Source organism: Camelus dromedarius, chromosome 9, assembly GCF_036321535.1.
Source record: "Camelus dromedarius isolate mCamDro1 chromosome 9, mCamDro1.pat, whole genome shotgun sequence".
NCBI classification, from domain to species: Eukaryota; Metazoa; Chordata; class Mammalia; order Artiodactyla; family Camelidae; genus Camelus; species Camelus dromedarius.
Genome location: NC_087444.1, coordinates 41,003,015 through 41,018,388, shown reverse-complemented (window position 1 = coordinate 41,018,388; position 15,374 = coordinate 41,003,015). Strand labels below are relative to the sequence as shown.

At 41.4% G+C, this 15,374-nt stretch overlaps 1 protein-coding gene across 1 annotated transcript in view; it reads right to left on the bottom strand.

Moving 5' to 3' along the window:
• CDH8 (cadherin 8) overlaps positions 1–15,374 on the bottom strand; it is a 314,936-nt gene that overhangs the window by 118,615 nt on the left and 180,947 nt on the right. Inside the window, exon 7 of the mRNA XM_031458332.2 lies at positions 14,102–14,355. Coding sequence (XP_031314192.2) covers positions 14,102–14,355 — 254 coding nt within the window. The remainder of the gene's footprint in view (positions 1–14,101; positions 14,356–15,374) is intronic.

Sequence of the window (15,374 nt, the reverse complement as noted above, 5' to 3'; positions counted from 1 at the left end):
CAGGGCCATAGATGCAAGGATACTCCTACCTAGATGCTCAGCGTCTTGCCTGGAGATCTAATTTAACCTACTGCACTCTGACCATGAACACAGCCTTTGTCACCAGCTCACTCAATCCAGAAGAGTTTGCAGAGGTCAGAAGTTAATATAAGAAGCTACCACTGGTGTGGTGGTTGAGAACAGGTCAAAATGGACAACTGGATATTACTGTGTTGGAAAATAGCACCCTTTCTGCATTGCTGTTACTGTTTATATTAAGTTACAACTTTAACCTGAGCAATATGTTTACTCAATTAACACAGCCCAACTATTTGTATTTCATACCAACGTTGGCACAAAACCCCACTTTGTGTATACGTGTGTGTGTTTAAGACAGATTCTGTTGTCAACACACAAATAATCCATGTATATATACATTCATTCATATATTCATTCATTTACAGCATCCCCTACTTCCTCTTCCCAGCCTCACCCCCAATACTACATACCTACAGAGACCCTCTGTTTCCTGCTGAACTACTGTTTCTTGTTTGCAGTAGAGATCATCAGTCTGTGACAATATCAAGAACATTTTATGGATTTTCAGAACCAAGTTCCCAGTGTTGAGGAGTCATCTGTTTCACTCCCAATGACTTCAGTGCCACCCAGGAGGGGTGCAGATTAAAGTCTGGAGTGTCCACAAGCAGCTACAATGATCATCTTAAAAATCAGATAAAGATAAATGACACGTTTCTTTCAAAAGTTATTCTGAACTACATTCTTCCTAATACAATATTTGTGAAACACCTGACAATTTTTCCAGAGAATGACCCTTTTATTCCTCACGTCTCTGCTAAGCCAATTTATAGATCTATTCTCAGTTTCATCTGAAAAATGAAAACAAGACTGCCTTCATTTAAAGTTTAAAGTAAATCCCCAATTAGATAATGCATTGTAAATCCCCTTTTGCTTTTCAAAAGTGTTTGTACACTGAGTATTTATCATTATTTCTAGAAGACACTCTGACAAATATCTAGGCATTTTTAAACAAGAACAACAAAATATTCAGAAGACTCTGGTATTTGGTTGTTGTCATATTTCAACTTGCTGCTTTCACCCAAAAGATGAAACAGATTCATGCACCCAAATCATCCTCAGATACCTTCATTTATTTATGGACAAGTATAGAAAGCCCACATTCTAAATGTATCGGTTCAAACGGCATCCCATTTTCTGAATATGTGTTTTGTTTCACAGTTTGTTCCATTCACACCTTGAAAAGATAACTTCGTGAAGCCACAATCTCGTAGGTAAATTTCTGCCACCAACAAAACCCAACATAGATTTTTTTTCAGTGAATAATCCCAGATAAAATTTGATTCATGATTAATTCTTTAATATTTCTATAATATCTTCAGAGAAATTCTAATGTTCTCCCTGAGTCATCAAAATAATCAGTCATAACTGGAAGTTCTAAATATGGCAACTGTACGGAGAAAACGGAGTGCAGTGAAGGGATTAAATGTAAAATTTTTATTTTTTATTTAACAATAACGTAAGTGTTTCTTTGGGTCACGTGTGATGCTAAACGTTTGAACAGAGCCTCTTCTCTTAGACACAGTAGTTGTGACTTTCTCATTACCTCCGATGGAAAGCGGCCAGTGAATAAAGTTACAGCACCCTGCGGTGGTGAGGGCCTCCAGGTACACCTGGGAGAGGGAAGGTGAGGACACCTGTTCTGGGTCAGGAAGATTTTTTTCAGGTGGACTGTAGGAAGGGAGGGCATCCTCAGCCAGAAAGGAATCCGTGGAGAAAATCCTGGGAGTCTGGGTTTGTTTAGGAAACTGTATAATTAAAGGACCAGATTAGGTGTGGTGGTGAGAGCTAAAATCCGGCAGATGAGCATCCTACCATTTCCTCCCTCCCTCTACTCCCTCTGCTCTTTACTGATTCTCATGTACAAGGAAGGCATCTTGTTTGTCGCCAAACGTTTCTCACGTAACTGAGTCTGTATGTGGAGAAAGACAATAAAAGTAAATAAGGTTTTCTGAAGGTTTACAGTGATATTTAAAAAAAAAAAAAAGGTCTGAGATGTATAAAATATTATTAAAATATTCCTATCAAAAGAAACAGCCAATGTGAACATTCTGAGTTAGGAAGACGTTCAGTGTGTTCAAAGCCTTTAACAAAGGATGGTGTTGCTGGAGCTCAGGGCTCAGTGAGGGGCAGGGCCTCAAGGAGCAGATCAGGAAGGACTCTGGAAACCATGCTGAAGAATTAACTTGTTTCACTTGTGGAAGATGGGGAGCCACTTGAAAAAATATAGCAAGAGAGTGATATGACCTACGCCACACAGCTGGACGCCACCGAACTTTTGTGATGGAGAAATGTGCTCCGTGCTGTCCAATACGGTAACCACTAGCTGTGTGGCTAGTCAGCCCTTGAACATAGCTAGTGTGATTGAGGAATTGAAATTGTTACTGTATTGAATTTAAATTAATTTTATTTCAATTCAAAGAGCCACCTGTGATGAATGGCTTCTGTACTGGACAGTACAGATCTAAACTGAGTCAGAGATCACTTCGGCAGCTGCATGGGCATCAGAGGGCAGGAGACAGGCAAATGGGGCCATGATAACGGGTCACATTAGAGATGATGGTGTTTGAGCCTAGAAACTAAAATAAATAGGACATAGTGACTGTTGGGATGTGGAAGTAAAGGAGATTAAGGAATCTTGAGGTAATGCCCTATGGAAGGCTCGTAACCTCTTCTATCAGTTTACGTTGCTTTCAAATTTGATGAGTTTCTCTCTTTTGTCTCCTTTTAGCCATATTCACCTAATTATTCACCAAATACACTAAACTGGTAAAAAAAAATCACTTAAATATTAGCAAAATATAATTCAATCTTTCCAGAAATACATGGAATCTGGAACTGCTCTGTGATATTCATCTCCGGTGTGTGCTTTCCTGTGATGGGCGATGAGCAGTTGTGAGGATAAACTGTTTTACACTGAAGCCCCCATGATGACCTTGATCCTCACTGTTCACCCACGGGTCACAAGAATCCCAAGCAATTCCCATGAGTCTCCACGACAGTGACCTGAGGGTGTCAGGGGAAACCGAGGAGTGAAGAGCATCCTGGAACACCCTTAAAATTGGGCTGTCAACCATACCAAGGATGGCTTTTCTCTCTACAAAATGAAATTCAAAGTTGATAAATGCTGCACGGACAATAGAACAGAGATGGTGTGAGATGGAAAAACACCTCATTATGCAGCGGTCTGGGCCACAGGGCCAGACCCAGAATGAAGATTTTATCATATGTTTAATGTATTTATTGTGGCCTTCTTAAATTTCAGCCTCTCTGCTAAGCCCTGTACATTAATTTCGCATTCACTCCTCCCTAGAGATTACTTGCGTGGCTCATATAAATTGCCCTCTCAATGTCTGTAGTTGTAAAATGAAGCGAACATGCAGGTTCCCCCAGTCATAAAGTTATAGGTACCATGTCCCGACCACAGCATCGGACACCTAATCAGCTCTTAGTAAATGCTGAATAGGTATCAGAATGGTGCTATTTGATTCTATAAGTTTGTCCAGTTTTTGTCAAAATCACTTATTATATAGAAAAATAAGTACTTATGGAAAACATGCACACGTAAGAAATAACAGGAGTGATGCATAGCTATATCAAAGCAGATTTTTTTGGAAAATGTCATAAAGTTCTATACATTTTGAAATTTTAATTGGACATTCAGGCTCAGGAAGAGCTGGAAACTATCAGGTGGATGGTCCTTGGCCGGTTAACTCTGAAGGGCTGGAAATACATTTGTACTGCGATAGCTTGTTTACTTCTCCGACACACAACCAAAATCACATAAGCACACCATTCCAGCATTCAACCGGGTGTAATTTTTCTAGGGGGAACAAAAGTATTTTATGCCAAAAATACTCATCCCTACGCAGAACGCCTGCCCATGTGGTCTAACCCGGTCTCGTACATTTAAGCAAGTGCAAAACCCAGTATCATGTGCTTGATGCTTAGTGAATGACCCAGACACGCTTCCCTTTCTGCCAGGGACGAGACGCCTCCCTCACCGTGCTCTGCGCCCGGCTCCCCTTCCATGCCTGTTCTGTCCAATTCCAGATCTTTGGTTTCAAAGGATGCTCAGGTCTTTTGCTGTCATTCACAACATTAAATATACCTCTGACCCTTCTTAGGGCCTTCCGTAAACCTTATTTACTGTGACGCTGCACACCTCAGCTGACCACCCCAAACCTGACTTGCATCCGGAGGCCCATTGGAAAGGCGCTTCAGCCAAGCCTATTCCACGGCCCAGCAAACCGACTTCAGACACAGGAGAGCGCTGACTGACATCTAATAGGTGGATGGAAATGGCGTTTCTCCATTTTTAACAGGCTCTCTTCTTTAAATATGCAATGTTATGTTTTCCTCTGCAACACTAAGTCAAACCTGATTGTCCTTTATCAGAAGCAAGGTTGTATAATACATTGTGTCAGTCAGAATGTAGAAATACCCAGAAAAATAAAGGCTTGGTTGAAACAGCTCCCATAAATATCTGAACATCAGGTAAGAGTGTCAGTCTCCCTTTGTTGGGATGCAAAATGGGATTTATTTTCCCTTATGAGTCTAATAATGTTAGATAACTCTGCTCAGCCTACACAAGCATCTTTGTTTCTCTCAGATTATAAACATTATTATTAAGTTTTCTTCCCTAGAGGCAACAGACTTCAGCCATCAGGAAAAAAAGAGAAAAACTTTTTAAACCCCAGATCAGCACTTTCCAATTTTTGTTTATCCTCTTTCAAATTCTTATGCTATTTTTACCACCTCAGATCACTTGTTTTAAATCAATTGCTGCTTTACCATTTGCATCTCAAAATGTAGAACAAATAGATATTTGCCTAAGGGAAGACATTGTCATGCGGTGGTAACATGCAGGCTTGGGAGCTGGATGGCTAGCAGTGTGGAGTCAGTGACGTGACTGCACCAGCAGAGAAGTTCTGTGCGCTTATCCATGAGTGACATGGAGACTCACGGGGCAGCTCTCCCTTCAAGGAAGGACCCGAGCTGGACAGGGAGCGGTCAGGAGACGGCCGCTAAGTATCCGCTCCTTGGACTCCGCGTCGTTTGCAGAACGTGTCCTCTCCAGAGGTCATCTGGAGATGAGCAAGCAGAGCGATAAAGGCCCGTCCAGTCTGGCAGGACACAGGTCCTCTGACGGTCAGTACTCACGGCAGGGAGGCCCACTGGTAGGGCAAAGGCTTGGCTGGGGCCGCACTGCCCTTTGCTCTCTCCCCCTGCCCATCCCCTTCCATTTACAGGTGCCGATCTCTAACACACAGCTTGTACTGCAAACCCCACTTATTTCCAGGGAAGACAACCTGTAACCTCTATGTTTAATGGGAATAAAAATATGAGTAATTCGTAGCATTAATGTAATGAAGTGTAGATGAGATATATGTGAAGGGCACTGATCTAAAACATTAAATAGGCATGAATCAAGATCCACAGGAGGTTTCCAGTAGCCCTCATCAAATCTCTGCTCTCATACTAGAGAATACACATTACAGCAAACTCCAGCACGTCTGTTCCAAGTGAAATTCTATTTCATGCCACCTCATGCTTTCAGATAGAGAAATGCTGCTGGAGTCCAAGATTTTGCTAAGACATTGAAATGCAGAGACCAGAGTTTGGCTAAGGCAATCACCAGCCTTGATTCTAAAAACCCTGTATTGTTGTCATCACTGAGGTCTGGAGAATGGATGGGGCAGGTAGAAAAATAGGCTATTGTAATTAATTCATGCAAGAAACAAAAAAAATTCCCTACTCCGAGCGGGTAAGCATCTCAGCCTTTTTTAGGATGTCCTTTCACAGTCTGATGGTAGTTATGGTGATTTTCCTCAAAGCTGCACTAAACAAAGCCAAGTTTTTCTGGCAGACTCAACATGAGTTGCACACTGTCCTGGGCCCCATGAGGGCTACTGTCCCCAGGGTCCTGAAGCAAGCATGGCAGATGCCAGTCCCCTCACACAGTGCTGGATTCTCATACAAAGACTTTCTTTGACTACTAGAGGTTTAAAAAATATTTTTTTAAATCTTACATTTAGAGACTTTCTGAGACAGAATAGGATCCTGGAATTCCATGAGAGCCAGTTATTCAAATTATTGATGAAAACCCCAGTCCTTATCGGTCTGTCATAGGAGATGACAGACATTTTTGTAAAGTAAATATTTTAGGCTTTGCAGGTCAGAATGTCTCCGTCACAGCTACTCCGCTCTGCAGTTAGGGCGTAACAAATGAAGGTGGCTGTGCTCCAAGAAAACGTTATTTTTAAGAACCGTGGGAGGCTGGATTTGGTGCACAGGCTGTAGTTGGCTGACTCCTGGCCCAAGGTGATAGACCGAGTCAAAGTATTCACCAGTCATGGGTCCTCCTTTAAGCAGGTGCTACAGAAAGGAAAAAAGGGCACTCTTCTACGGTAATATAAGGACATATATGTTATTACATACACAGGAATAAGTGTCATGATATTTGCAACGCTCAATGCATTAGGATCTAGAGCAGAGACCGGCACAGACACCACACACCCTCCTTTACATCATACGCTTCAGGTTCTCTGCGAAACTACAGAAAGTCCAGAGAGTAAATCTCCCCTTCTTAGAGAGGGCAAAGCACCTGAGCCAGCTAACTGAGCTGTCAAATCCGAGTGCAAAGAAACTTGAGTTCCAGCTGATCTGGCCACACTGTCCTTGGTCCCAGTAATGTTTCTCAGGCTCAGTGAGGGAGATGCTGCTCTGGGAGGAAGGCAGTGTGTATGTAGTTTTCAAATTTAACAGCCATAAATGCACTTTTATATTACAAAAATGTTTTGTTAAACATTGGTCTGCAGCCTCTGGATGGAGAACTCACAGGGGGATACAATTCTGATCCATCTGCTAGTGAGGGTGCTGCTTGGAGCCGCTAATAATGAAACCAGCCCCTTAGTTGTGAATCGGTTACTATATTTCACTGAACTCCAACTGCTTCTTCCTCACTGTTTAATTTCATTCTAGCTTTTGTTGTTATGCCTAAAGAAACCATTTTAACATTTTCTCGCATGCACTTTGAGTATCAAAAATTCCATCTACACGTTTTCAGCTTTTTGCCTCTAATTGCTCTACTGGTTGCTCTAACTGCTTTAATAAATAATATTATCTGAGTTCTGCTAGTCTCGGAATTCTAAAGTCCATGCATCACACATTATTTATTATTCCTTTAAGGAGAAAAAGGAGACTTCTTCTACCCAAAGCATTTCTTTATCATGAGAGAGAGAAAGAAAAAGGAGGGACGGAGGAAGGGAAGGAGGGAATAAAAAATGAGAGAAAATTATAAACAACACAGTCCACCGTCCGAATTGTTACCAGTTTCTCTAGAGTGTGAGTCATGTCCTCTGTAGCGTCAGTGGATAATCTGTGGCTGCTTCTATTCCAATTCATCAGAAAACTAGGAAACCTCTTCCTCCATGTGACCCTAAAGTTCCATAATCTAGTTTTGTTTATCATTTTCAGATAGCACATAATAAAGGCTAGTTAGATAAATGTGAAGGACTTAAAGTTTACATGACTATTAACCAGCCTCCTCACTATAAAACGAGATCCGTGCTCCAAGCAGAGGCTTGGTCTTCATAGAAATTCCTTGGGACACCGCAGATATGGATACAGATACACACACATCATACGTGACTGACCATCTATGGTATATACACCATATATACTATATACCATAAATACTATATACATAGTAATGGGAAGGAATGAATAGATGGATAGGTGACAAAATCAGTATGTGACTTAATAAATTAATGACTTTTAGCTGAATTAGTAGATGCAGGGAGTTGTTTGGTACAATGACTTGGAAGAGTTGGTACTTTTGCACTGGGAGACAATCAAATTTCAACTGGCTAAGAGTGTCCAGGAACTAAATGACCAAGTTTTAATTGTTTTTGAGAGACTTAGACCTTGTACCAGACCCTTGTACACTGTTGGTAGGAATGCAAAATGGTGCAGAAACTATGGAAAACAGTCTGGGAGTTCCTTAAAAAATTTAAATAGAACTACCATATGATTCTGCAGTCTCACTTCTGGCCATATATTCAAAGGAACTGAAATCATATGAGCACTCCTATGTTCACTGCCACACTGTTTACAATGGCCAAGGTGTGGGAACAGCCTAAATTCCCATCAACAAATGAATGAATAAAGAAAATGTGGTATATAGATAGAATGGAATGTTATTCGGCCTTAAAAAGAAGACAATTCTATAATATGTGACAACATAGATGAATCCAGAGGACATTATGCTAAGTAAAACAAACCAGTCGCAGAAGGATGAATATCACACGATTCCCCTTACACGAGGTCCCTAAAATGCTTGATGCCATAGAAGCACAGAATGGTGTTGCCAAGAGCTGGGGGAAGGCGGGGAATGAGAAGTTACTAATCAATGGATATAAAGTTGCAGCTACACAAGATAAACAAGTTCTAGGGATGTGCTTTACAACACTGTTCCTATAGTTACCAGTGCTGGATTGTACACTTCAAAGTCTGTTAAAAGGGTAGATCTCATGTAAAGTGCTCTTCTCACAATTAAAAACAACCAAAAAAGACTAAATCCTTCACAAAGATAGGAGTTATCGCAAGACGGAGGAGAGAGTCAATCGATACACAGCCTATTCTCAAATAATTGTCAGGTTCTCTGCGGCATGAAATATTTCCACTTTTAGCATCATTGGACATCAGGACAGGAAGCGTTTTCAGGAAAAGAGCTCATTAATAGCAAGCCTCGTAACTGAGGTGAATTATAAAAATGCCAGAATAACAAGCAGGAGGAAAAAAAAAAAAAAAGGAATGTCTTCTGTTGAGAGGGCACTTACATTCAAGAGAGGAACTAGGACAGCAGAGCGCTGTGGCCGCCACGGTCATATGTCAACCTGCTCTGCCTGCTGAATGGCCACTTTTCATTTAAGCAGCTCATACAGTCTTTTGAAAGAAATAGGAAGCAGCTATCAAAAAAAAAAAAAATAAGTCACATGCCATCTCGAAGCCACAGTGACATCAAATACACACTTGAAATTAATTTACTGAGAGGAATAAGTAAACCATAGAAGGTTTACATGGAAGCACTGCCTTATATTTAACACCTCTTCTGCACCAGGAAGTTTTGCCTTAAGTATAGACAATGAGCTGTCTAGAATGCCATTTCTGAGAGTCTGTCACAAAGTGCTGGCTCAGTAAACATTAGCTGTCATCGTCCTACACCTCATGCAAAATGCCAGAAACTAGCAAAGCATGCACAGACATGGCGGGCAATTATAAGAAGAAATCTGGGTTTAAACCCTGGCCCGGCACCCCCTGCTGTATTAACATGCACAGGAAACTCATTCTTTCAGAGCCTCAGTTTCCTTCTCCACAAAACTGGAATCACACTGACTACTTGGTAGTATCTTTAGTGAGACTTAAGTGAAATAACACATACTAGAAACTTAGCACAATGTCTGATTCATCAAATAACAACACTGTTTCTCCATTTACCTCCCTAAACACAATTTGGTTCATAACCATACAAAGGAGCTAGACTGCTGAGCAGGGAACACTCCAGCCTGGAATTAACTCTGGTTAATTACACAGACCTGGTATATTCTTCTTCTTTCTTGGTATGCATCTTAGATTGAATGAGACCATTTAGAGAATGAGCAGTTTATTATTTCAATTTAATTGGTCCTGCTAATTCAATGCACCATTGTTCACAACAGCCAAGATACGAAAACAACCAAAGTGTCCATCGATGGAGAATGGATAAAGAGGATGATACACACATACATACACACACACACACACACACGCACCCATGCACACAGGAATACTACTCAGCCATAAAAAAGAATGAAATCCTGACATTTGTGAAAACATGAAAACATGGACAGACCTTGAAGGTATTATGCAATGTGAAATAGGTCATACAGAGAGAGACAGATACCATATGATTTTACATATATATATATATATATATATATATCATCTAATGATATATCTATATCATCTAATACAAAACAAAATAAAACAAAACAAACACATAGATACAGAGAACAGATTAGCAGCTACCAGAGGGAAGAGGGCTGGGAGGTGGTGAAATGGGTGCAGGGGTCTGCTGCAGGTGACAGGTGGGAACTAGCCTTGCGGTGGTGATCCCTCTGTAGTGTATGCAGATGTTGAACTATAAAGCTGAAGCTTATATAATTAAAAGTAAACAAATAAATAAAATACAATTTGAAGGGAAAAAACCTGCTCCTGCTAAGCCTCCCAACATCTAGAGACACAGCTGGAGTCACGGAGATCACAGGAAAGAAGGGAGTGTGACCATGTGACACAGGGAGAGAAAAAAACTGGTGTGCACCACAGCTCCGTTCTTGACTATTTGCGTGATCCTGGGCCAGTTAGCCTTTCTTTTTCTCTCTGGTTTGCTCATCTGTTAAATGGGGACAGCAAGTACACATAGTATCTCTTGGAGGGCTTAGGGAGTGGAAGTGAATGTACCGAGCACACCCCCACCCCATATTAAGCACTCACTAGTAACAATGTCCCCCACAGGGGTGGGGGTAGAGCAGACTGGTGAGGCTGATTAGACTGTTCAGCATGTAACCATTAAATAAAAAGCCCACAGTTTTGCACATGGTCAGCAACCTTTAGTAGAAGAATCTCTGCTAACATGAGTACGAGGCTTTCAGTGTGCACTAAGATAATGGAATTTGTGGAGGCTCTATTAGCCAATAATGCTAGTAGCTACCACTCACTTTAGTTGTCTGAATGGGAAGCAGCAGAGGCAGGATTTGAAATGTCGTATGTGTAGGTTCAGGATGTGGCATCTTTTAAATAATTTACACAGCTGTATTCTATACCCCTGAGCGGCATACGGTACTGAAGAAAGAAGCATATCCTTAATTAATGTTAAGGGAGATGATAAGATCGTGAATTCTGCCTCTGTGTCACTGTCTATTTGCCCCTGCATGGGATTATGTAAGACCCAGGTATAGATACAGCTAGGTTTGCAGACATAGATAGAGGTTTAGGTGTACGAATTTTTAAATACTTGATTATTTCCATCTTGACAATGTGCTCTCAAAGAAGTTGAGTCTTACGGGAAGTTGAGCAACCAGCTAATGACTGCATGTTTGAACATGGCAGATGCCATAATAAATGCCTATTTCTTGCTGGATGGCAAAGTAAACATTCTTCTAAAAGATAGATACATTCTTGCTCACATATAAAATAACAACAGTCCGCCAGAGAGGATACTGCTTTGCTATTTGTTACTCAGTATTTCCCTGAATATCTGTGTCCTCTAGTTCTGTTTAAAAAGGTTAAAAGGCTCTAAATCTGTCTGCTAGACTTAGAAGGAAACATGCACTGCTCTGGCTAGTCAGGAAATTTAATTTTCTACTCAAATTAACCAATTGCGTATAGAGAGAGGGAAGCTGCTCTCCATCACCCAAGTAGAGGTCGGGGGCGGGGCGGCAACTGGAAAAATGCAGAACAGAAGCTGAAAATGCAGTTGGTGATGCTTACATTCTTATCCCACGGAGCCAGTGCACCGTCAGTCAGCAGGGCTCACTTTCTGAATAACACATCAAACACTGTGGTAAATGCTTTGAAACAGTAATCACCCTTTTCTGGGTGGGACCATTCATGCCAAGGACCTAGCACTTGCCTGATACCTATCAGCAATGCAGACATGGCCCTGTCATCAGATGGTACTTTACCTGTCTATCTCTTCCCAGTAATACATCCCAACTCCCCTTCAGTTTGCCTGGAAACAAAATGCTTCCAAGCTGGGCGGTTGTTGCTAAGGACCCACAAACTTTGTCCACACCTGCCTTTTATATATATATGGCGATAATAATAACAACCAACTACAATGATCATCCTCACTTGATTCTGCGATCTGGAATGATTATCAGTAAATCTCCATCTTTACATGAGTAAATGGATAGATTATAAAATGTGCAAAACCATGTGTGTGGGGGGGGGGGAGGGGGGAGCTATGAATCTGGCTTTTTACCCAGTGCTGCTAATTGGAGGTTAGTGTCACTTTGGTACCAAAAGCTCCTCCTCAAACCTCATCTCCAGCTGATGAAGTACGCGTGTCAGCGGGAAGTCTGTCCCCACTGGTACCATGGACTCCACGTTTGGAGTGTGCACCGTATTGCCTGGTATCAGAACCCCGACTTCCCCCGAGGGTCCTTAGCTTGGCTGACTCCTGAGCCCCCTGTAGGTTCAAATCAGGTGCTAAACTGGCCCCACGATGGGTCTCTCGGTTGTACCATTCTTTATTACTCCCTTCACGTTCTGTCTCCTGCGCCTGAAGATGTGAACAAAGTGGCGATTACCCTGTTCTGGGTTCTTTTGAAGAAACGAAGTAACAGGAAAACGGGGCAGGTCCATTCATTCAACAAGTGTCATTGCCTCTGTTTACAATAGAATTTCAGTATAAAGCCGTTTTGCAACTTCACTATTTACTCAGAAAATGGAAGCCCATGGAAACTGATTTTTCTGGATACTTCTTGCCCCTGCAGTCAATAGCTGGTCGCTTGAGAGATACGATTCTCTTAGCCAAATAGGGAATATTCTGTTTGTCTGTTGCCTGTTAAATTTCTTCAGAACAGAGAATGGACAACTGACCATTCCTCACATCCTCAGATGGAGCTTTACCTTCTTAAAGGTTGCACTCTTTTGAGGAAAGTATTTTTTGTATCCTTATGAGATACACTCTCTTATCCTGAATTTAGAAAGTGTGTGTTAAAAACATCCTTTCCAGATCTGAAAGGAATTCTTTTTTGCCCAAACTCAAATTCTTTGGGTCACTGACTGTTCCGCTGGGTTTCACCTCCAGCCTCATAGTTTCAGCACCCTTGTGAGAACTGGGAATTTAACACATAAAGAAGAAGTGAATAAAAAAAATTTTCAGAAAGCTCACTTGTCTAGCATTTCCCTGAATAAAGTAATTAGAAGATAAATGCCCTCTGTCCCTGTGACTTGGAAATTGAGTGACTTGGGTATAAGCTGACATCAAACTCAGACCTTTCTTTAAAATGGTATTCTTTCGTCTAGTTTTCCCTCTTTCTCTCTCTCTCTCCCCTATCCCTCCTCTCTCCCTCCCTCTCTCTTCCTCTCTCTTCAACAAATGTTTCTAAGACAGTATTTGAAAGCCACACTCAAACACATCATTAACCGACACTTCACCCTTGGAGACCAGTGGACAAATGATAGATTTTCAGCATTCTTTCAGAAAAAAGCTATTTAGCTTGAACATCTGTACTGTCATCTGGGGGGGGGGGGTGACAAAAGAGAAAAGATGTACATATTTTGACAGAAAAAAAAACAGAACTAAGCTTCATTTCTAAAAAAAAAAAAAAAGGAAGAAAAACTTTAATAAAAGATTCTATTTCTCATCTAGGGAAAAATTTTTGAACACGGAAAGCTATAAACAAAAGGTATTTGGCAGAGAAAATTCTGTCTAAAAGGCACTGATCCAGAGATGCTGACCTATCAGAAATGCCCATAAAGTGATAAGAAGTTAATTTTGAAGCCAAACACCAAACACAGAAATAAGGTAGAGGCCTCTTAATGCATTGAGATAGTGCTCTCATGCCTCTAAATTCTTACGCATAACCCACTGTAACTGTCAAAGGAGAAAGAAAAAACAGTAATACTTTCCTAATGCTAGGGAAAAAAACCCACAAATGCACAAAGAAGCAAAAACAATGTAATATAAAAGATCCACCCAAATGCACTGCAAGATATATGTGATCTTGCTTTTTCATTGAGCTCTCTGAAAGCCAAGAAGTTTCTTCATCTTGATATTCCTGGCTCTGAGCATTGTATGTACCTCTTCTTTGGCGTGTGGGCACCTGTGTGTGCAACACGCACACGCACACTCGCAGGACGTGTGGACCAATTCCCCGGTCACAGTCTCAGAGGCAGCCACACAGACTACACATAATCACGTTTCATTCTGCTTTGTCATTCACTGTGGCCAGTACTCCTTTGAAAAGACAAATACCTTATAGGACTGGAAGTGATGTCAGGGTCACGAGCGGTCACCTGCCCAATCACGGAGTTCAGAGCCGCATTTTCATGAACTTCCAGGAGGTAAGTTGGCGAAGAGAAGACGGGAGGCTCGTCGGCATCTTCGACGACAATTTTGACCGTCGCCGTATCTTTGAAGGGCCCCCTGCCGCTGAAACGCGGGTCAATGTGGACGTTGGCTGCTTCCACCTTCAGCGTATAGGATTTTTTGGTCTCAAAATCCAGAGGCTGTTAAGAAATGACAAAGATGAATGTTTCTCACTAATGACCACAGCAGCAAGAACAAATGAGTGTAATGCTGATGGATGATCGTTCTGTGCATTTAAGCCCATTCGTGAGCCTCACTCTCCATTCCCCCAGATTCAGCCTGTAAACTGTACAGGCATTTACTGATGTCCGCCTATTATTCAAGCTCAGTGACTCTAATCTCCCACTGTTTTGTTTTGTTTTGCTCATTTCACTTGGAATTCACAAAATATTCACAGTCATGAATTGTGCCATCAAAATTTCACTTCAGACTCATAATAAAATTTTACTAGTGATGGCATGACCCGCATACCAATCAGCCAGTTAATCGGGCCTCTGCTGGTCGGAGATAAGGCAGCCTCGAACACAATCCCTATCTGGGAAGAATATTTTATCATTTCTGCAACAGCATGTGAAATGTAAAGAACTAGAAATAATCACTGTTTAGTCCGCAGAGACATTAAAAAGCATAATTTAGCACTAATCCCAATAAAAGAGCGTTTTCTTATTTCACTTCCAAGGCATCACTGCTTTACTGATCATGTGGCTAAAATGAGGTTTCTTATTTTTGAGGGCATTCTTAGGTCTCTGCCGTGAGTTCTGGGCTATGACACAGGTGAGCATATAAAGATATGTACGCAGATGCATACCTATCCGTGTTTCTATTTAGGAGAATGGTATATAGCTACAGATAACTAGGTCTGGCTGTGTCCCTCACCATTTAAAAACAATGTGAAATTACCTCCCTGTACCATTGCTGAAAATATTTCTGACCTCCTAATACCTCCTTCCTTAAAAGCCTCAGAGACCTAACCCATCACCCAGGTAAACAGAGGTGGGCGAGAGAACACAGTCCCCCTTAAATGACCAGAAGCCCTTCTGCACCAGAACCCTTACAGTCCAATTCTCTCGGCAACGCACAATGCTTCAGATGTCAAGGATGTATTTCAGTCAAGGTTCAAAGAGACAATTTAGGTCTGCACTGCGATTTCTTGTAAGAA